Source organism: Sphaerodactylus townsendi, linkage group LG03 (genome assembly GCF_021028975.2).
Source record: "Sphaerodactylus townsendi isolate TG3544 linkage group LG03, MPM_Stown_v2.3, whole genome shotgun sequence".
Taxonomy (NCBI): domain Eukaryota; kingdom Metazoa; phylum Chordata; class Lepidosauria; order Squamata; family Sphaerodactylidae; genus Sphaerodactylus; species Sphaerodactylus townsendi.
Genome location: NC_059427.1, coordinates 61070660 through 61093000, shown reverse-complemented (window position 1 = coordinate 61093000; position 22341 = coordinate 61070660). Strand labels below are relative to the sequence as shown.

At 43.7% G+C, this 22341-nt stretch overlaps 1 protein-coding gene across 5 annotated transcripts in view; it reads right to left on the bottom strand.

The window, feature by feature from the left end:
- TAMM41 (TAM41 mitochondrial translocator assembly and maintenance homolog) overlaps positions 1-22137 on the bottom strand; it is a 34274-nt gene extending 12137 nt beyond the window's left edge. The window contains exons 1-7 of one of the 5 annotated variants that reach the window (XM_048490273.1): positions 21891-21950; positions 19240-19268; positions 18519-18698; positions 16542-16634; positions 9345-9495; positions 8041-8186; positions 4223-4388 (exon numbers count right to left, since the gene is read on the bottom strand). In XM_048490273.1, coding sequence (XP_048346230.1) covers positions 4223-4388; positions 8041-8186; positions 9345-9495; positions 16542-16634; positions 18519-18698; positions 19240-19251 — 748 coding nt within the window. In that variant the 5' untranslated portion in view covers positions 19252-19268; positions 21891-21950. Of the gene's footprint in view, positions 1-4222; positions 4389-8040; positions 8187-9344; positions 9496-16541; positions 16635-18518; positions 18699-18794; positions 18815-19239; positions 19269-21890 lie in introns of those variants that run through there. The other 4 variants (XM_048490272.1, XM_048490270.1, XM_048490274.1 and 1 more) reach the window with 4 other exon arrangements.
- Between the last annotated feature and the right edge of the window lie 204 nt (positions 22138-22341).

Sequence of the window (22341 nt, the reverse complement as noted above, 5' to 3'; positions counted from 1 at the left end):
AAATTTATTCAGTGTATTACTGTTTTGCCCATTTTACAGATGGACAAATTTGAGGCTAAAAGGAATGCAGTCCCCACCCCCATCTCGCCAATGCAATACAACATAACATTGCCCACTTGCAGCCACTGGTCCTTGCTGTGGTCATTAGGGCTGTAGATTATTTAAAATTCCATTTATTGGTTAGGACCCAAAGAACTGGGCAACTAATTATGACCTGGAAGTAGGGGTGGGTAGCGTGGTGGCCAAGTCTGCGGATGATACCAAATTATGTAGGGTGGTGAGAACCGCAAAGGATTGCGAAGAGCTCCAAGTGGACCTTGATAGGTGACTGGGCTAAGAAATGGCAAATGCAGTTCAATGTAGCAAAATGCAAAGTGATGCACATAGGGGCAAAAAATCCAAACTTCACTTACAAGCCACAGGGGTCAGTGCTATCAGTCACAGACCAGGAAAGGAATTTGGGCATCTTAGTTAATAGTTTCATGGGAAAGTCACCTCAATGCATGGCAGCTGTGAAAAAGGCAAACTCTATGCTAGGGATAATTAGGAAAGGAATTGATAATAAAACTGCAAAGATTGTCATGTCCTTATATAAAGCAGTGGTGCGACCGCACTTGGAGTACTGTGTTCAGTTCTGGTCGCCACATCTCAAAAAGGATATCGAAGAGCTAGAAAACGTGCAGAGAAGGGCAATGAGACTGTAAGAAAACAAAACTGATATTTATTTTATGTATTTATGTTATTTAGAGTTTACCTTTTGCACTGTGGCTCCAGGCAGACTACACAGAGTACGTCAGTGAATAGGATGGGACATCCAATAAACATCGAAAAGATAGAATAAGTGCAGAGAAGGGCAACGAGGATGATTGAGAGATTGGAGCACCTTCCTTATGAGGAGATGCTGCAGCATTTGGGACTCTTTAGTTTGTAGAGGAGACGTCTGAGGGGGGATATGATTGAAGTCTATAAAATTATGAGGGGGGATATGATTGAAGTCTATAAAATTATGCATGGGGTAGAAAATGTTGACATAAATTTTTCTCTCTTTCTCACAATACTAAAATCAGGGGGCATACATTGAAAATGCTTGGGGGAAGAATTAGGCTAATAAAAGAAAACATTTCTTCACGTAACGTATGATTGGTGTTTGGAATATGCTGCCACAGGAGGTGGTGATGGCCGCTAACCTGGATAGCTTTAAAAAGGGCTTGGATGGATTTATGGAGGAGAAGTCGATCTATGGTTACCAATCTTGATCCTCCTTGATCTGAGATTGCAAATGCCTTAGCAGACCAGGTGCTAGTATCGTGCGAAAGAAAAATTTCTCTCTGTCAACATTTTCTACCCCATGCATAATTTTATAGACTTCAATCATATCCCCCCTCAGACATCTCCTCTCTAAAGAGTCCCAAACGCTGCAGCCTCTCCTCATAAGGAAGGTTCTCCAGTCCCTCAATCATCCTCGTTGCCCTTCTCTGCACTTTTTCTATCTTTTCGATGTTTATTAGATGTCCCATCCTATTCACTGACGTACTCTGTGTAGTCTGCCTGGAGCCACAGTGCAAAAGGTAAACTCTACATAACATAGTAGTTGGTGATATGGCAGGAAAAGTAGAGAATGGGAAAGAATGCCGATGTTCAAAGGAAAAAAAGTGAAAAATGCCAGTGAGTGTGGTCTTTGGATTCAGGTCCATCTTCCCTACAATATCTTGCTTTATTTTTTAAAAAGTTTCCAGACATGCAAACTTCATACTACAGAATATTTATGTTCGGTATATTCTAACTGTAAGAAAGCTAAGTATTTTCCATCTTGCAAACTTATTCCAAAACAAAATTGAAATGCATGTTTTCATATTTTTAAAGTATCTATACAGTTGATCCTTAAACATCAACTAAACTGACTGTCCAATCCAGGGGGGAAGAGGAAGGGAGTGGCAGAGGGCAGCAGAGGCGTTCCTCCCATTGGGCAAAGTGGGCAGTTGCCCAGGGCGCCCCCTTGTGGGGGGTGGGCGCAAAAACTGCAGGTTCGTTTTGTATTTTCAGTGTTTTTCCGTTTTTGGCCTGCAGAGAGTGCAATTTTTAGGCAAGCAGCACCAAAATTTCAGGGATGTTTCGGGAGACTCTCCTGATGCTATCACCTAGGTTTGGTGAGGTTTGGTTCAGAGAGTACAAAGTTATGGATTCCCAAAGGGGGTGCCCCATCCCCCATTATTTCCAATGGGAGCTTAGGAGATGGGGCTACACTTTTGAGGGTTGATAACTTTGGACCCCCTAAGCCAAACTTCATCAAACCTGGGAGGAATCATCAGGAGAATCTCTTACTGATATCACCCAGGTTTTGTGAAGTTTGGTCCAGGGGGTCCAAAGCTATGGACTCCCAAAGGGGGTGCCCCATCACCCATTGTTTCCAATGGGAGCTAACAGAAGATGGGGGCTACACCTTTGAGGGTCCATAACTTTGGACCACCTAAACCAAACTTCACCAAACCTGGGGGGTATCATTAGGAGAGTCTCCTAAAGATACCCTGAAAAGTTCTGGTGCCAGCTTAGCTTAACAATTGTGCCCCTGACAGCAGGCACCCCTAAATTTCCCCAGATTCTTCCTGTAAATCCCCCCCCTTTGGCATGGATTTAAAGGGAGAATCTGATGTCCCCAGTTCAAACGTTGAAAGTGATGCTGTTTCAGGGTGGGGGAGAATCAACCTCAAAATAGCATCACTTTTCAATGTTAGCGAATTGAACTCCCAGATTCTCCTTTTAAGGTGGATTTAAAAGGAGAATCTGGGCTTCCTAGTTTAAACACCATTTAAAATGATGCTGTTTGGAGGTGGATTCCAGCATCACTTGTTTAAACTAGGGAGCCCAGATTCTCCTTTTAAATCCACCTTAAAGGGAGAATCTGGGGTTCCCAGTTTAAATAACATTGAAAGTGATGCTGTTTCCCCCAATTGGGGGGACTGGATACAACACCATAAAATGTTTGCATAGCAAACATGTGGCATGGCCTATTGCTGTGTTCAGATTTGTGAGTTGGGGCATGTTCTATAATGTGATGGTGACTTCGAAACGACCTGGTATAAAAAATCATTGCTTGGTCACAGTGGGGGAGGGCGGCTGCCCATGGTTGGGGACGCCAAACTCCAGTTTGCCTAGATATGCCACTGTGTGTAGCTACAAGGGGGCCGGGGAGGGTGTGCGTTGCACCGGGCACGTGCCGGGGGGAATCAAACTGAGGTTTTGCCCAGGGCTCCAGTTTGCCTAGTTACACCACTGGGGGGGTCGTACCAATGTGTTTACTTCCACACCTGCAGGGAGGGCAATTATTTGAGTTGATGGGTGCTCTGGAGGTCGATGACACCCAGATTTGGAAAAGGCTGGAGCGACAAAGACATACTGGTCTGGGAGCGGAGTACAGCATAGAAGGGAACAGGGGTGAGATGTCCACTTGTTACACAGAGACTTCAGGGGTGGGAACACCCACATCCAATGACAGAGACATACACGGACAAAAAGGACAGTGTAGTGGTGGCAATAGTGGTGAGAAGAGGAGCACAGACCGCCAGACTGTGAGCCACAAGTAGCTAAGCACCATAAGAATGTGAACAACGTTGTGGCCAATGGGGACAGTCAGGGTGAGGGGGAGGGATGAGGACCAATGTGAGGCAGGAAGTTCAAAACGGCCCTGGCTCCAGAGCAAAGCACCCAGTGTATACAGCCTGTTGAGGCACAGCATGCTGCCAGATGGGCCAGCAGTGCAGGAACTTTGTGAAAGCACCAAGCAAGCGCTCCCTATCCCAACTAGAGAGGGTGGAGGGCAATAATGCAAGAGGCACTGGGGGAGCTCTCCTGCACCCTCAATATACCTTTCCCTGGGGGCATGCCATCAGCAGCCACAGACATCACTAATGCCTTCTGCAGTCCCTGCTGCCTCCTGCACTCTCTGCCCCCTCCTCTGCCTCTCACCACCTTGGGCCTACCCTCTGAACTTTCCAGCCTCCCTGCTCCCTCACCACAAAGTCCTGCTTTATGCCAGAATCCTGCCACTGGAGCGTCTGACCCCTCGACTGTAGTGTGGCCTCTCAACTGGCACCCAGGTGCTTTCCCAGCAAAACCTCTCTGGAGCCACTGCCACTCTCTGGCCCCTCCCCCACCTGCCACTTAAACACTCCCTCCAAGATGGATTGTGTTGCAAGTGTCCATCACTAAGCATTAGTATACCTACCCTGGTGTACTATCAATCCACAGTCAGGGTCATGAGCAACTTGCAATAAAATTTCTTCAACATCCCTGTTCTTCCCTGGAGGATCCAAGTGAGAAGTTATTTGTTGCTGCAGGGTCCTTGGCAGAGCCATTAATTGTGCAAACTGACCTTCGGGGCTCTTATCGATCTAAAGAGTCAGAAGAATGAACATACATCCTTTTTCAGCAATTTCACTGTTACAGTTAGTAACCTACTTTGCGATAAGCTCCAATTAAGCTGGGGCTTGCAGAAGCATGACTTTTTGTTATGCTCACATGACCGCCACAGTCATCCTCCTCACTTCTCACACAGAATGCAATTAGATTCATGTTTTGAAGAAAATGCTGCTTCCTTGCAATAGACAAATTAAAGTCCCTGCAACAACTGGAAATCTGTGTACACTCACAGGAATTCTATGTTTGGATTAAATCACAGCACAGAATTCTGACTTATGGAAAATAAACAAACTTTGATTCACCTGGCTGCCTGCATTTGAACATCACAAGGAATCAGAGCTAGTTTCAAACCAGGAATCTTTAATTATTCTCTGTGTGCAGTTGGGAGGAGGAAGGTAAATGAGTGAGCCTGGACAGTAAATAGCAAGCAAGTGGAGCTTTTACAAAAGTCCACTGGTTTATTTACCCAGTAGCCCCCTCCAAAAAAGATGAATAAACAGCAAAATAAATTGACATAGGAGTTTCCATATTATTTGGGAAGATGTTAAAGTACAGTAGGCAAAAAACCCTTTCAAATTCTTCCAGAAAAATGTATACATCTGTGGGGATTCAAAAATGCCATGTGACTCTAATTATTCCTAAAGTTTTGTTCTGATCATTCAAAAACATCTTTACAACCAAATGATAGCTTATAGAGCATCAGTTCCTCTAGTAGTCAAGTTGATGTTAAGTGGATCACTGCAACAAAGCGGGAAATAGGATTCGGCTGTACTTTTTAAAAATAAGATTTTATCTTCTCCTTTTATAAATATAAACAGAATAGAAAAAAGGAAAGAATAAACACTATATCACAACAACAAATGCAATTACATCGAAAGAAAAGGGGAAGGGAAAGTATACATGTGTATTTTTAATGACAGAAGGAGGAGGAGGAGGAGGAGGAGGAGGAGTTGGATTTATATCCCCCTTTCTCTCCTGTAAAGAGACTCAAAGGGGCTTACAAACTCCTTTCCCTTCCCCCTTCACAACAAACACCCTGTGAGGTAGGTGAGGCTGATAGAGCTCTGCAGAGCTATGACTAGAAGAAGAAGAAGAAGAGTTTGGATTTATATCCCCCCTTTCTCTCCTGTAGGAGATTCAAAGGGGTTTACAATCTACTTGCCCTTCCCCCCTCACAACAAACACTCTGTGAGGTGGGTGGGGCTGAGAGAGCTCCAAAAAGCTGTGACTAGCCCCAGGTCACCCAGCTGGCGTGTGTGGGAGTGCACAGGCTAATCTGAATTCCCCAGATAAGCCTCCACAACTCAAGCGGCAGAGCTGGGAATCTAACCCGGTTCCTCCAGATCAGAAGGCACCTGCTCTTAGCCACTACACCACTGCTGCTCCCAGCCCAAGGTCACCCAGCTGGCGTGTGTTGGAGAGCACAGGCTAATCTGAATTCCCCAGATTAGCCTCCATAGCTCAAGCAGCAGAGTGGGGAATCAAACCCATATCCTCCAGAGTAGAGTACACCTGCTTTTAACCACTACACCACTGCTGCTCCTACTGTGTGAGAGCTAATTAAAATTCTACTCAGGCACAAACTCAATAATCTGCCCCTTAACATGGAGGAATTCAAATTTTGCTCAGTGAAATGGTAAGATACAGGCCACTACCTTCAACTTCCCTGTCTGATCTGAACTTTACAACTAGTTTTCTACCAAGTTTTTTTAAAACTGAAAAGCAGCATTAGCAGGCTGCTATGAAGAACGCAAGAATGGTGGAAGGGGGTGGCCAACCCTTCTCCCACCAACTGGTTTTTCTCTTCAAGTTATGCCTCCAAACTCTTTCAGCTCTCCTCCCCAAGGAGAAAAGACATGCTTAAGAGCAGAAGACTGTATCACCCAAGATGTGTGTACAAAATACATCCTGGTAGGATCCTCCACAGCTCCTCCAGCCAAATTTGTACCCTCAGAGGTTGCTTTTCAGTATAATAATAGAGAATTTACATACATCAACATAAAATGTCAGGTTTGGCCTTCAACCCCTCATCTGCTGTACAAGGAAGGATCAATAATACTGTGAACAGAAAGTTCATGAATAAAAAGTGTTCCGAAAAGGCCACAGAAATGTTACAATATTCTTGCACAATTCTCTGACGTACAGAAAGTAGTTGCAGACTTTACTGCCCAGAAATTATTTAATGTATTGAAAAGGTTTTCTTCAGAATTTAAAAGAATCAGGTGACAGAGTTGTAGAGCAAGTTTCAACTTGTCATTTTTTTTTCAAAATTCCCTAATGCTTTACTTAATGATTAAAGATTGGGCTGGCTGCAGTTATCTGATTTCACATTTTATGCAGGAGTGCACCAAGGCCACTATTAATATTAATAAGCACGAGTTAGGATGTTTCTGTACCCGCAATAAAAGGAAAGGCTGCCAAACTCCCCATTAGGTTAGTTTTCTACCTTGTGCACATTTTATTTCTGAAAGGAACACAACAGTTTGCTGACAAGATCGAACAGTAATCCATCTTGTGTCTTAAAACAAACTAGTATTGATAGGACCAAGGGAACCCTACATAATGGAAGGAGATATAAATGGGTGCCAATAGACTGTTTCTCCTTCTGTAATGAGTGCTGCAATTATAGGTTCCCCAACATAGCACCTATCAGTATTTCCCCTGGCACGCACCAAACTTTTCAGAAGGTGCATAGGGCTACAGTAAGGCAGGGCTTGATATTTGCTGCCCTCATTCAAATGAAAAGATCCACCAAAGTTTCAACAGCAGCTGCAGCCACTGAAGGATCAGGGGGACTGGTAAGCACTCAGGTAGGTATATAGTTCCATTCTCCTTTCACACTTTCCTTTTGATTCCTACCTCTTTTTTGCTCACTTAGGCTTTCTTTTGTTTCTTCCCAATTATTTTGCAAAGCAAAATACTGTGTTTGTGTCCGGCTCCTGCAAAGTCATTTTGGGTTTGATTCTGCCTCCAGAATAGGCCATTTTGGGGTGGCACTCACCACTCACTCTGAAAAGTCCAAAGTTACCTGCAGACTCAGAAAGGCTGAGTATTCTTGAGCTAGCAGAAGCCAAGTGCTAGCATCCCAAGAGCACCACATCTAGTTTCACAAACCTTGAGGGGTTTAGACACATGTTTCCTGAAGAGGAGCTACAGAATAGGTTAGGCTCACAGACTGTGCATTCCATAGCAGACAATGGGACCCTATTTCACACAAAGGTTCACTGATTGAGGGGCTTAGTCTGTTCATCCGTTAGATTGTACATGGCAATAAGTTTCCAGAAACATTTATTGATAGTATGTTATAATTACAAGCATGGTCTATTAACAATAACTTAACTTGTAAGGAAGGACCTGAGAACAAAACACAATGGTTGACTGCAGATATCACTTGGTAACTTACATATATGAAACCGTACCATCAGTCATTATGGTTCATTATTACCTATCATGTCACATAGTTACTCCAACAATGGGTGCAAAACCTATTCATAGTAAAAGCAATGACATGTTGGCTATTTAAGCTGAACCTAGAGTCCATCTCAGAAGTCTAATTGTAGAGGAGAAACAGGAAGGCATCATATTATTAATAGCTTTAAACATTTATAACAATGGACAGCTTACCTCTAATTTGCCCTGTTGGTGTTTGTATACCACTTGTGGGCAATCTTGCAATATGTTGCTGTAAAGCTTCTGAAAATGCAACATATTTGGCTTCACTATGTTCATAACCTTTGACTTGTCTTCCCCAATCATCATTCTGAAATCACCTAAACCAAAAGTGAGATGATCAAACACACTGTAAACAGAAAGGTACATGTTTTTGCATGTAAATTATTTCATGGCTATCAACTGTGGTTTGAAGCTGAACATGGTTAACAAAAATGGTGCATAGGTTAGTGCAAACCAACTAAAACAAAAATGCAATGGGAGGGAGGAAAATAGTGCACAAGCTCTTAGGTAATATAAATACCAGTGTTGAAGACAGGACAGCGATAGGGGGAAAGTTTTGACCTTCATGCCCTACTTGTAGGTCTTCTGGACAAAATGTGATTGGTCACTGTATGGAAGAGGTTGCTGGACAACCCAGCTCATTGATCTGTTCCAACCTGACTGCATACTATATCTCAGATTAAAGTAATGGATAACCTCTAACAACATATTAGGATGGGAAAAATTGATGTTAGGAAAGGCTTTGCTTCTGAAGATCACTGTTTAATCTTAGCCCACTTTGTCGAAATATATACCTTCCCACCTAGAGTTAAACTGTGTATTGAATTTATATATCTTAAAAGAGATTTTCACACTATATCCAGGAGCATATGGTGGCCAAAACTGGAACACACCTAAATCAACAAAGGACTGCTTTGGTTTATTAAAAATATTCCTTTTGTGTGGCTCAAGTACGCTGTGGAAAAAAGGAAGAGTGTACAGAGTGCTTTTGTCTTGATAGGGGAGTGAAGAAAGGCTGTCTCTTGGCACCCTGACTTTTCAATCAGCATTTGAATGATCTTGCAACTGTTCTCTCCTCAGCAGAATTTCATCCTTTGTACTTATCTTCAAAGGTGTTAACCCTACTCCTTTAGGTGGATGATGCCATTCTAATGCCCAGTACTCAAGTTGGCCTGAGAAGGTTATTAAACAGTTTCTCAAAATACTGTAAATCTGAGAAACTTGAGACCAGTTATTTAAAATCAAAGGTTATGGTCTTTTCAAAAGCAAAAAAAACCACCTCCGTAACTTGGAGAATTAATGGTATTCAATTCGAACAAGTTCCCAAATCACTGGTGGCTTTAGTTCAAATGTTATTCCAGGGACCATAAAACAAAAAAGAAAAAGCAAGAAGTGGAAAATAAAATTTCAGTAGGGGTCAAATGACAAAACCTTCACTACAGCTCAGCATGTTTACATTTAAAAATCATACAAACCAGCGTAAGAAAGTCCAGCAATCTGAATGTAAAGATCCTCTTCAGAGAAACTTTCAGGCAGCATGAGAAAAGCTGCGGTGACGGCACTCTTCAAGTTGCTGGAAAGAGCAGCCTGGAGCTTGCTGTTCTCATTCTGGGCAAGGATCTTCACCTGAAAGTAGTAATTAGAGAATCTGTAACAAAAACTACTAAAAAGAAGATATCACTTATAAATTAATACAGCTATAAATGGAGCAGAATCATCTTGAGATCTTTAATACGTTCCAACTTTGTCTTAAACAAAGCAGATCCCCGCCTTTGTACACAAGACATCTGCAAACCTACGGGGATAAACACCTACAATGATTTCAGTAAGGAGCTTGTTCATAACTGAAATACTATTTTGACTTTTTTAAACAACTAGTTGTAGCCTAGTTTTCCAATTTGTAGGATTCTACCAGGTTGAATACAAAAAACATCAAGGGAGGACTGACTCACTTATCTACAGACACTTCTATTTCTACATGGAGGACACAAGAATCTAATTCACAGTGCGCCTAAGAAATAAAGCATACAATCCTCAGACCTGGAGGGAAACTGGCACTGAGATATAGCCTGGGAAGGTTGAAGTATAGGAGAAGAGCTGGGATCTACTTTTATCCTGCAGATTGCAGTTTGGGACCTTCTGAGTAGCAAGCATAGTGGTCATGTGACATCATAATGTGACAGGAAGAGAATGAGTGAGTTATGACCTCATCGGAATCCAGAACAGCAACATGGGCAGCAAACCAAGACAGACAGGGCAGTGAAAGTACCAGAATATGTATGGCAGAGAGGAACAAGCCAGTATTTCGCTGGGGAGACATCCCTCTCTAAAAGTTCTGCCATGCTTTCCTTCTCCCCCATCACAGTCCTACCCCCTTTCCATTGTACTACGTACCTAGGCCACGCTTGCCACATAGAGCTTCTCTACCCTTGATAGATTAGCTCTTTCAGGGAGAGGAAGCTCCACACCACAAGCCCCTGTGTATAGTGCTAGAGGGCTAGCTGTTGGATTGAGTAGTAGTTTGGCTGGGTGGGGAGCAGGAGAAGACAAAGGAGAGGTGGCCTTCCTGTGCTAAAAAGAATCCTCTCCACCACTGAGTGATCCTATCTTGCCATTCGCTGCTCCTCTCAGTGTGTTGGTTCTCTACATGTGTACCACCAGCTAAATCTTCCAAAAAAGAACTCAAACAAGGAGTCATAACCAAGCAGGTGGAGCCCTGTTACCCATCAGAGTCCCAACCTTCAAATCTAAGCACTTATTTTATTTTACACAAATCCTTAACTAAACCATATAACTGGGTGACAAACTGCTATCTTTAAAAGGCTTGTGGTTAGATCTAAAATACTGGGAAATTATCCTAATGAGCCTCTAGAAAATCTTAGGTCTATTTTTCTTGAACAGCAGCTCCTCTCCCAATAGCAAATGGTTCTGGAAGCAAACTCAGAAGTTTATGACAGGGCACAGCGGTCAGCTGTTCATAATCAAACATTCCTCTGAGGTAGTTCAAATCCCGCTCTATGCATCGATTGAACCCCAGCCTGCATTTTTCTGCTTTAGTCCAGAGAGCTTAACAACAGCCATTGTTTTATCAGTTCACTCCTTGAGTTATGTGGACAAAGTTAACCCACATTCAGTCACTGTGCTTCCAGGCTGATTTAATGTAAACACAACCATGTTAAGCTTTTCTACAGAACAATTTGAATACCTTTAGGCAGTATGCTTTGCCTTTGGCTTTCCAGGGTTGGCATGAAATGCTGCGCACATAAGTATTACCACAACTGAATTACCAATTTCCCTCTTAAAAATCAGCACGATGATTTCAGAGCAAACTTTGAAACAAGCAGAAAGATTCCTATTATTATAATGTGCAATTTTGCAGTCAACGTAGAAGGTCTATAGGTAAAATCAGTCCCTGACAAAGGGATGATTGTATCCAGAGCCTTAAAAGCTTAAACAAGAGTTGGTGATCTATATTTCTGAATGCAACCCTAGAGACCCAAAATGAATCTCTGGGGTATATGACATCATTATTCTTCCATTATCTCCTGCTGCATTTGAAGTGTGGTTTTTGTTAGCAACATAAAATCTGAACCATCTGATCAGTTAAGGTAACTGGTCCTGGGAGAGGCCATTTGAACACATGTTTTTAATTGACTCTCTTTCGAAATTGCATAGTAAAAGACTTCAATCTTTTATAAATTAGGCATTTCTGTAGGGAGCTATTCTTCTCTCACTCGACTTCGGGTGAGGGAATCAAAGCCTCGTGAATCATTTCCCAGTGCTGAAAATGGCAGCTGAGAGGACAATAAGCGACTGTAGTGGAAGACAGCTGCCTCCACCATCTGTCGCCAAGGGCCAAATTGCACAGCCAGTTGAATGACCCAACATCTAAGTCACCTCAGTTGAGGATCACTGTGTTCAAGGGCTTGGAAAGTTCCTTCTGTGAATGATTAGTTGTTCGGGCAAGTGAAAATATGCAATAAGAAACGTGGCCCTGGAACCGACTTCTTGGACTTGATTTATACAATCATGGGGAAGGCGGAGAGGAATCAGGTTAAGGTATCTGTTCTCTTACTTTAATGTGACTAAATTCTGAACATGCTTCGAGATAGCAAGACCAAGCAGAACATTCCTCTCCAATAAACACCACTGAGTTTAATCAAGATTATTCCCAAGCAAATGTGCATAGTGGTGCAGTTAGGCAGATACAACTGAAAACCCCTAAATTCACAGGAAAGCCAGAGGGCATGAGAAACAAGCCATTTTCATGGCCACTGCAGCAAAACATGGCTTAAAAGGACCCACAGATGCAGCCAGAGTGTTGAAAGCATCTGAAGAGCTGTTATATGTAACATGACCGTCTCACCCTAGAGGTCCTAAGTAGGCCTCTGCGATGAGCAGAGGCTAACTTACTGACAGTCCCTCGGCCTCTATGTTGCAGCTGGCTTTTACTCGTGGAACACTCTTCCATCAGCTGTTCGGGCCCTGCGGGACCTTGGTGAGTTCCGCAGGGCCTGTAAAACCGAATTGTTCCATCAGGCCTTTGGGGAGGCCGGCCACGGATTGCCTGCCCCCTCTGATGCCCCCGTGCCCTTTGTTGTGCCATCTCCGGCATTGCCAATGTAAGATCTTATTTGGCACTGCTGGGCTCCCCCACTACTGGCCTTGGGATAGGGTGCCATCAACAAATTATGATCAACCAATGGTGGTTGCGTTAATGCTGCTGTGTTTTTTAAGGTTTTAATATCACGAGTATATTTTGTTTTATTTATTATGTATACTGCCCAGAGCCCTTAGGGGGTGGGCGGGTTATTAAATTGAATAAATAATAACAATAACAACAACAAAAGCAGCAACAACAACAATATAAAACAAACAAAAAAGCAACATTGGGCAGCTTTTAGTTACCGTCCTTCTAAGTAATTACTTCGCCTTCTGTAAAATGGATTATGTCGCATGAAGGCACCATTCAGTTATCATGGCTACTAAGAGGCGAGTTACTGACTTGAGCAGAACTGGATTGCAGATTTATGTATTTATTAACTTCATGTATACCCTAGCTTTAGGTGGGTACAGCCAAGCTGTAACTATTTGTGCCTTCTTGGAGCTGCCCTCATTTGAACTACATAGATCATATTAGGACAAGGGCAAGAATATTCTGAACGATTAGATGGCAGACAAGGGAAAACTTAGATGAGTTGTCTCCCCTTCCCGCCCGAGAACATTAACTAGATAGCACACAACTCTGCCGCTGAGATTAGAAAATATTCTGCTTGATTCCAGATAGAACCTGGAACCCTGCATTAATTGCCAAATTAAGTTTAATATACCTACTGGTCAAACTGGGGCAAGGAGCTTGACCTTTAATGGGAATGCTTTGCCACCATCAACTTCAGACATCAAAATGCAATGAAATTATAACATCCAAAACTATTGAGAAAGGCCTCATCAACGATCAACCCTCAAGTGCTGTTACCAGGAGCTGGGGAGCTGACCCTTTAACTAAGTTTAAAACCCCATTCCTTTCTTGTTACATTTGCTCCAAATTTCCTGGTATTTTAAAGTATAAATTAATAGTTTAAAGTATAAATTAACAGTCCTTGAAATTAGTTTTCAGTTTTGGACACAGTTTCCAATAATAAAAGAAATCAGTGAGATTCCCGAGGGTGCAACTTAACAACTTGGACTTAGGCTCAGTCATGGTCTGTGGTTCCATAACCTTGAAGGAGTTGCACAGGGTGTGCTGACATGATCCTTCCTCCTCCTCCTCTCTCACACTGTGGGCAAATCAAACTTCCAACTGAGAAAAAACTCAGTTTGCATAGATCATACTTTGCCGATTCAGATGATAACAGCAAACAGGTTTTGCCCAATTGCTACATGCTTGCAGCACATAAGAGAAGGAAGGTTTGCACATGCAAAGCTGAGGGTTCTTTCAGTCTCTGTCACACAGCAATACAACTGGTTCAAAACAAAAGGTTTGATCCCATGCCAAATTCAAGAACACATGTATGTAGTTCCAGGGGACCCTGGGCAGAGAGTGCCCCGGGCTCCATTCCTGCTCTGACCACCATCAGGACCCCCACATACCTTCCTTCCAGTTCACTCACATCCCCACCTGCCTGCATTTCCTTCCTTCCCTCATCCATTCATGAGCATTCCCAGTAATCATATGTCGTTTCCCTGGGTGATATATGCAGGCAGGAACACCACCACTGTGGCTGCCAGAAGAACCACCACTGTACATCTTCCCCAGCAGCATGTGCTTGGGAGGCCCTGAGGTGGGCCCTGCCAGAAGCCATGGGCCCTGGTGACTGCCCCCACCTCAGTGTTTGATGACACTGGGTCTATATAATACAAGAGTTCTTAAAACCAGTACATCTGCATTCATATTTTATTCATATTTAAATCCACCCCTTCATCCATCACAGAATGCCCAGGGCTCCCAGGGGCTCTCTCGTTCAGGTACTGCCTTATCCAGAAATGTCTTACGCTTTAGAAGGTTTGCTGCATCACACCACCTCTAAATAAACCCTGTGGACCATTCCCTATCTGTTGTTTCTAATGTGGCACAGTCTTCTCAGGGTCTGCACAATTGCAGGGCAATTGTTCGAAAGGAGTACCTCATCACAATTTCCAAGCATGTGGAAATATGGCACGGTTTGGACACTGGGATTTTCAGACAAGTGACCCAGCGTATGTACATATTTTTAGACACTAAAGTCATGTGACAATAGTGAATATATGGGGGCTAATTATATGAATCAATTTCAGACTTGGGTTTCAATATGTCTCTTCATACGAAACATGGCCACTGATCACTTATGCAATTTGTTTTCTGAACTTAACACAAAGATGATGAACTCAAGAGTGGGCTTATGCTCTTACTCTGACAAGAATAAAATGTTAAAAAATCTGTTGAGGAACATTTACTGAGAAGTGCCAATAGGCCATTTCCCTTTCAATGAACCAGAAGGAGTTTTCTGCAAACACACTTCCTGCTACTTGCTGCCTCTTGTTACTGCCAACCTTCTCCCAATAACATAGATATGACTCAGGGGAATGGACACAAGAGTCTCTTAGGGATTCACAGTCTTCTCAGCTGTTCACTTCAATATACTGTTTACAAGAAAACTGAAGAGACTCTTCAACTACACTTCCATAACATAAAATGTAACTGGAATTTTTCTGGATGACTTTCACAGGACTGAAGCAGCTGGAACAGTCCACTGTTTAAAAAACTCAACCTAAAACAGGGAGAGACTGAGTGCAAGGGGGAGAGGGCATGAACACTATTACCAGATCTTTTATTGTCAATCTGAAGCTGAAATTAAAATTTGTCAGTTTGGTTTAACTCTGGTTCCACCTAGTGGTCAGTTAAAACACCTGAAATACAAACAATGAAATCTTCAGACTGTGGATTTCCTCCAGGTAGGTTTTCAGTTCAATCTCACCCGATTCCCTTATTACAGCCTGTTTCCCCCGACCCCCCCCCCCTCCCCCACAATCCCCACAGCCTGTTTGGGTGGTCACAGGGGACACCACATTCCTTTTTTTTCCAGTAGAAAAACTGGTTGAATCAATCCAGCCATGTGTGTTTCTTTCTCAGCATACCCCCATTAGAGAACATGACAGACATACCTCAGCACTCTTTACTATAAAGGTCATCTAGGAACTCATGAATTGTGTGTTATATTTGGCACACAGAGATATAAATTCAATCCCACCTTTGTACCTTTCACATTATATATTTGGGGGAAGTTGCTGTCCTTCAGTCTAAGCCCATGTAAGCCTAGATAGAGGAAGGGCAAGGTAGATACAGGAAATACAGACTGGTCAATTAACACTTGATCTATGTTTTGTTTTAAAATGATATTACAGAATCTGTACTGTGGTCAGTTTATTCAGGCCATGCATGGGGACTGATCAAGCTCTACACTTGACAGCTCAGAATAGACTTCTGGTGGTAGCTGGTGCTTTACCGTTCAAGACATGTCCTTATACAACAGTGTGCAAGAAAATGGGGGTGGTGGGGTCAGGACAGAGAAGGACTGTAGTCTGCTTCTTTCCCTTCATCCCGCAAGAACAATCCTGATTACTTATGGCAGGTTAAGGTAGAGGTAATCCCCTGGACAAGCATTAGATCATTACTGACACATAAGGTGATGTCACATCATAACATTTACTAGGTAGACTATGTTCACAGGGGTGGTTTGCCATCTACATTTTACCCCCCAGCAAGCTGGATACTCATTTTACTGACCTTGGAAGGCTGAGTCAATCTTGAGCCAACTACCTGAAACTGACCTCCGTCGGGATCAGACACAGGGGCTGTTAGATCAAGGTTGAAACTACAGAAAGTGCAATGGGGGTGGGAGAGGTGGGGATAATTCTTCCCACTGTACCTGTTACAATCTGAGCAGCTACAAAAGCTGCAAGGTTGGAAATAGGTCTGGGAATACCTCTATCTGGTTACAAAATGCCATAGACAGAACAAAAAAAACTGATCTAACATCTTTTCAAAACTTTAAAATTCAAGTGAATGATCTAGCCAATGCCACAAAAGGAATGCAGTGTCTCCAAACTCATATCTGTGTTACTATTTTCTCTGCCATTTTCCTACAGTCCTAACTTTTGGCCAATGCTAATATATACTTGAGCTGAACATATACCGGCTTTTGTAGACGTCCAGCTACATAAAGAGTCTTCCAGCGAAGTAAATCTTCAATCAGCGCATCAGTACTAATAACGCCATATTTTATAACCTGAAAGAGGAGGGGGGGAAATAAAAAAAATTAAAGAAGTATAGGTCGAGGTCAAATGCACAGTCACCAGAACAGAGGATGGAAAGATAAATATACAGAGAAGTGGAATCTTGTGGACAATAGTTTCCCAATAGTGAAATCATAAGCATAGTTATACCCTTCTACTTCTACTGGTGTTAACAGGTTTAGGACACAACTCTGTTTCGGATGGCAGTGCAAGTGTTAGAAAGAGAGATGTGTCTACTTCTGCAAATAGCCCACCTGACAAGAATGGAGAGCAATGATGCGGGAAGTCATTTTCCTCAGAGACTTGCACCACGAACACCAGGTCAAGCACAAGTTGCTACAACTAACTGTGTATCAGAATGGTTTTGAGAACAAGCAGGACTTTCCTGGTTTGAAACTCCCTAAGCTGTCTTAGGGAAGACATTGTTCTATAGGCCTTCACATGCTGTACCACATAGTACAGGCCCACCTACAGGGCTATATTGAAAATTACAAAAAAGTGGCAATGGTGTACAAACAGCACCAATGCTCATAATTATTTGACATTCAAAATTCCAAAGGATCCTCACAAACAAAAGGCTTGGTGGTGGTGGTGGGGGGGGGGGAGGGTGTTATGATTAAGAGTTCCAGAGAACTTGAAAGCTTGTCCACTGTATGTGTCATTGGTTTAGTCCTAATAAAAGGTATTAGATTGTGTTTGTGACTAAGGAGCCTCTGGGATGGGAATCCCTAGTCATTCACAAAGCTATGCTGTGAACTGAATGCTCTGGCCAACGGTCAGCCTGTCCCTAATACAGCCTGGCAGTAAGAAGCAGAAACCAAGGACACTTGTTCAGGCAGTTTCTGCTGCATTTTTCCCAGTCTCTCTTTTTGATGGGATCTTATCAGATGCAATAAAAGACCTCAAAATATGTGGTAGCAAGTATGTCTTAGCAAACGAGCTTTGAGATACACTGTAGAACTTGATGTATGTCAGCCATAACAGTGTAACTTTTTGTAATGGAAGGATGCAAGTTACTGGCATCTGGTGTAGACGTTAAAGAGTGCCAAACTAAAATGTGGAAAGGCCCAGTTTCAAATTCTCACTCTGCCATGAAACCCATGGTCCCTCTCTCACTCAGTTTTATCTGCCTCACAGGGTTGTTGTATAACAGAGAAAGGGAAAGCAATATTGTAAGCTGCTTTGTGTCCCCGTTATGGAGAAAGGCAGGGTGAAAATATCTACATAAAGTCTCAGTATTACTATGCTATACAAGGCATTCATTAATTCTAATTTACATCCATTTTTTGACAACAATGGCCTTCTCAAAGCACCTTACAACAGAAGGTTAAAGACAAAATTTAGAACAAATTTTGAAGATGTCAATTTCTGGTATGTCTCCTTCTTGAACACATAAAACTGTGCAACACTGATCCAGACTACTAGTCCAACTAATTTGAGCCAGTTTGGTGCTGCAGTTAGACTGTGTGGACTTAGATATGATAGATTCCAGGTATGAAATCCCAGTCTGCTATAGAAGTTTGCTGGATGATCTAGAACCAGTCGCATACTCAGCCTGACCTCACAGGGTTGCTGTGAGGACAAAACAGAAGAGAGGAGGATGCAAACCACTTTTCAGCAGCATTGGAGAAAAATGAAGCTTGAAAAAGATCAATAAATGGACAGAAGATTTTTACTATTTACTGTGACTCCAATGCCATGACTTCAAGATTTCAGGCAAAGGCAGCCTTTCACATAACCTGTAACTGATCTTTTTAAACAGGAGATGCCAGGAACTAAACCTCATCTCTTCTGCATACAAACTAATTCCTTTATCACTTGGTGGTGACCCCTCCCAAAACCTGGATTTTACTCATAGACAACCCATGTTTACTTACCCTCCCATTACAAGGAACTAATGTATTGTAGTAAATCCCTGCTCCGTAATTTTGGATGTTACTGATTCGCTTGGCTCCAAAATATTTTAAAAAAGAATAATGACTGCGATTCTTCGACAGGTTTATCTTGTGCCATGATACTGAATCATCCAAAGCAAACACAAAGTCCAGCATATTGTTCTACAACACAACAGAAGGCAGAAGAATTTGATCTCTCAATAGAAGACTCAGCACAAAATATGAAAATAAACATCAGATCAACATTTACCTCCATACCTATGAATAAGCAAAATGTTGATGAAACCAGTTTGCCCACTGCAGTCATAAGGCCTACAAAGAGAGCATCTTAGCAAACAATACATCTGAATTTGACCATACTTAATAGCAAAAAGTAAAGCCAAGGTGCTCTTGATACAAAAGCTAGATGGTGCACTGTAGTACAAAACAGCAGTATATGGAAAAAACCTGAAACAAACAGTATATCCAACAAGCCCAATAACTCCTTATAAGAATGTTATCGATTGCCCAATGTTATATGCCAGTCTAAGCAAACTGGTGTGTTAAAGTGAACTGACTACAGTATGACTTTGCAATCTACCCACAGCACTCAAAAGAAGAGTCCCACCAGAGCATTTTAGCTTAACTGCAACATAAAACAACTACACAGAGGGTGGAACTGGCCTGCAGATGGGGATTATGGGTTTCATTAAGAGCCCCCTACCTTTTCTTCCATATTTCAAGTACTGCCTACTAAGAGAAGAAAGAAACGTTGAGGGTGGCAGTGTAAAGTATTAATCTTCTTAATACAGGAATAAAACAATAGGTTATGGTTGCCACTCTTAAACATCAAACAACGAAATAATGTAATGCTGCTTTTGTCTGCAATTATGTTACTTAGTTCTAGGGGGTGTGAGATAAAGAAGGCTAATGGAGCAGAAATGGAGCACCGGGCGTTTGTTTCTCTGGTGTCCTCTTTAGTCTTGGCCCCATACTTCTGAAACACGCTTCTCTTTAGGATCCACCTTGCTCTTTGCTACTAATGTTGTGGTATCAGCTCAGATGCTTTTCATTTGGGTAGTTCTGTTAGGTTTTGCAGCAGTATAGTTTAATGTGAGATAGTCTGTTATTGCTAATGATTTAATTGCACTGTTTAATGTATTGCTTGTTATTGCATTAGTTGATTGTTATGTATTTGTGGAGTTAAGGCGTTGATGTGTTGGAAACATATGCTTGTAAATGTATCAATATATTTTGATTTAACTGTTATTTACTGTTCTGATATTATTGGATTTTTCCTATATTGTTATGTATTATTGCTAATGTATTGACTTATGATTAATGTCTTGGATATTATGGATTTAGTGGTATAGATTAATGTGCTGCAAATGCTGCTGTTATTGTTCTCTGAAATTGTTTAGTTCGAAATGTTAAGTCGCCATCTGTAATCTGGTTCTATTTTAATTTTATGTAATTTATCAGTGTTATGTTGGTATAATGTATCTGTTTGTTATATTGTTAGCCGCCCTGAGCCCTTTGGGCAGGGGTGTCAAATTCAATTGCACAGGGGGCCAAAACTCAAAGCACACTTTAGGTTGGGGGCCGAACAGGATAACCATTTATTACCAGACATGCAAACCCCCTCTGCCCATGGAGAAGGCAGCCGCCTGCTCTGTTGGGCAGAGGGGATGGCGGCGGCGGCCTGCCTGGTGCTGCCGCTCTCGCATCGCACAAGCTGGAGACACCATGCTTGCAAACCCTCTCTGCCCCACGGAAAAGGCCGCTTCCTGCTCCATTGGGCAGAGAGGGGACTTGCCTGCCTGGTGCTGCTGCTCTTGCGCAGCGCGAGCCAGGAACACCGGCCATGCAAACCCCCTTTGCCCAAAGGAGAAGGCAGCTGCCTGCTCCATTGGGCAGAGGGGCGGCGGTGCCAGGCATGCAAACCCTCTGCCCCACAGAGAGGGCAGCTGTTCCACCTGCTCCGTTGGGCAGAGGGGACGGCAGCACCAGGTATGCAAAACCCCTCTGCCACATGGGAAGGCAGCCACCTGTTCTGTTGAGCAGAGGGGACGGCGGTGGCGGCCTGCCTGGTGCTGCCGCTCTCGCGCCATGCAAGCTGGCGACACCATGCTTGCAAACCCTCTCTGCCCCACGGAAAAGGCTGCTTCCTGCTCCATTGGGCAGAGGGGGGACTTGCCTGCCTGCTGCTGCTATTGCGCCGCGTGAGCCGGGAACACCGGGCATGCAAACCCTCTCTGCCCCATGGAGAAGGCGGCTGAGCCACCTGCTCCATTGGGCAGAGAGGGGACAGCAGCAGCGGCGTGCCTGCCACTGCTGCTTTTGCGCCGCATGAGTCGGCAATACCAGGCTTACAAACCCGCTCTTCCCCATGGAGAAGGCAGCTGCTTGCTTCATTGGGCAGAGAGGGGGCGGCAGCAGCAGCCTAACTGGTGCTGCCAGCAGCACTAGACATGCAAACCCCCTCTGCCCTTCGGAGAGCAGCAGCTTCTGTTCATCCCACACGGCAGCCTACCCTGCAGGTATGCATAGAAGTCAGAGCAGGACTCCCCTGGTGCAAAGCTGAATCTGGACCTCCCATCCGCCCCTTCCACTCAGCCGCCAAAGCATGACCCAGAGATGAGGCGGCTCTTGCAAAAAACTCATGCAAAGCACCAGGCAAAAAAACACACACCAACTTCTGCCCACAAGGAGATGCTACGGGACTTGGAGGCGGGGAGTTTGCAAGTTTGGGTGGAGTGAAAGAGGAGGGTTTGCCCTCCTTTTGACTTGGAGTTCTGTAACTCATGGCCCCCTTTTTTGCACGGATTTTGCATGGAGGGGTGAGCATTACTTACAAAGGATTGCAAAGTTTGCATGCAAATACGGTTCCTGGGAGGGAATCTCTCAGCCGGCTGGCCTTTTGCAAATGCGGGGTTAAAAACAAAAAGCTGCAGAACGAAAGGGAAACTGGAGGCAGCTGATGCTCAAGTTGCAGCCCCAGAGGATCAGTTGGAGCTGCTCTTCGAATGCCAAGGAACCCCAGGCTCCTGCTGTTGGTTTGGGTGGGTACAAGAGGCTCCCTTGGCTGCAGCCTTTCCCGACTGCTCTTCCCCAGGTTTGGCCCCCGGGCCGTGAATTTGACACATGTGCCTTTGGGTATAGGGCGGGATATAAATATAAAGTGAAGTGAAATGAAACTTTCTGGACACTTTCATTTTAATCCCGCTCCGAAGCCCTCCACAGAGAAAAATGTCAGCAGGATCGGCTTATAAAAGGGCAGGGTTTGAGCCAGGAATTTTTACGCTTTACGATTCCTACAGGTAGAGAGGAGGGGCCACACACGCCCCACGTGGGAGTCTATTCGTGCCCTCTTACCGCGCTCTCCCCGGCGGAGGCCCCCGCTTGCTGGAAGACCCCAGAGCCATAAGCAAAGGCGAAGCTGAGCTCTTGCGGGAACTGAGCGAGGATCCTGCGGAACTGCACTGCCGAGCTCGGCAAAGACAAAGACATGCGGGCAAAAGCCAGCTACGTGCGTTTCCTACGCGCGCATCAGCTCCCGCAGAAGCCTCTTGGAAGGAGCCGCTGCAATTGTCAGGCGGAAGTGCAGCTTCAACGCCAGCACCCGAGAAGAGGCTTTGCAGCAAGAAAGCGTTCGAGAGAGACTTGTTGAAATACAGCGCCCCCTCTGGTGAAAAGCCGGAGAAGGATATACTGTACTACCGTCTGTAAAGACAAGTGAGACAGAACAGTCCGGGAACTGAGTTTGTCTCGGACTAGGCAGCTAAAAAACAACGTGCAGGAATCATAATCTGATTGCTATCTAATC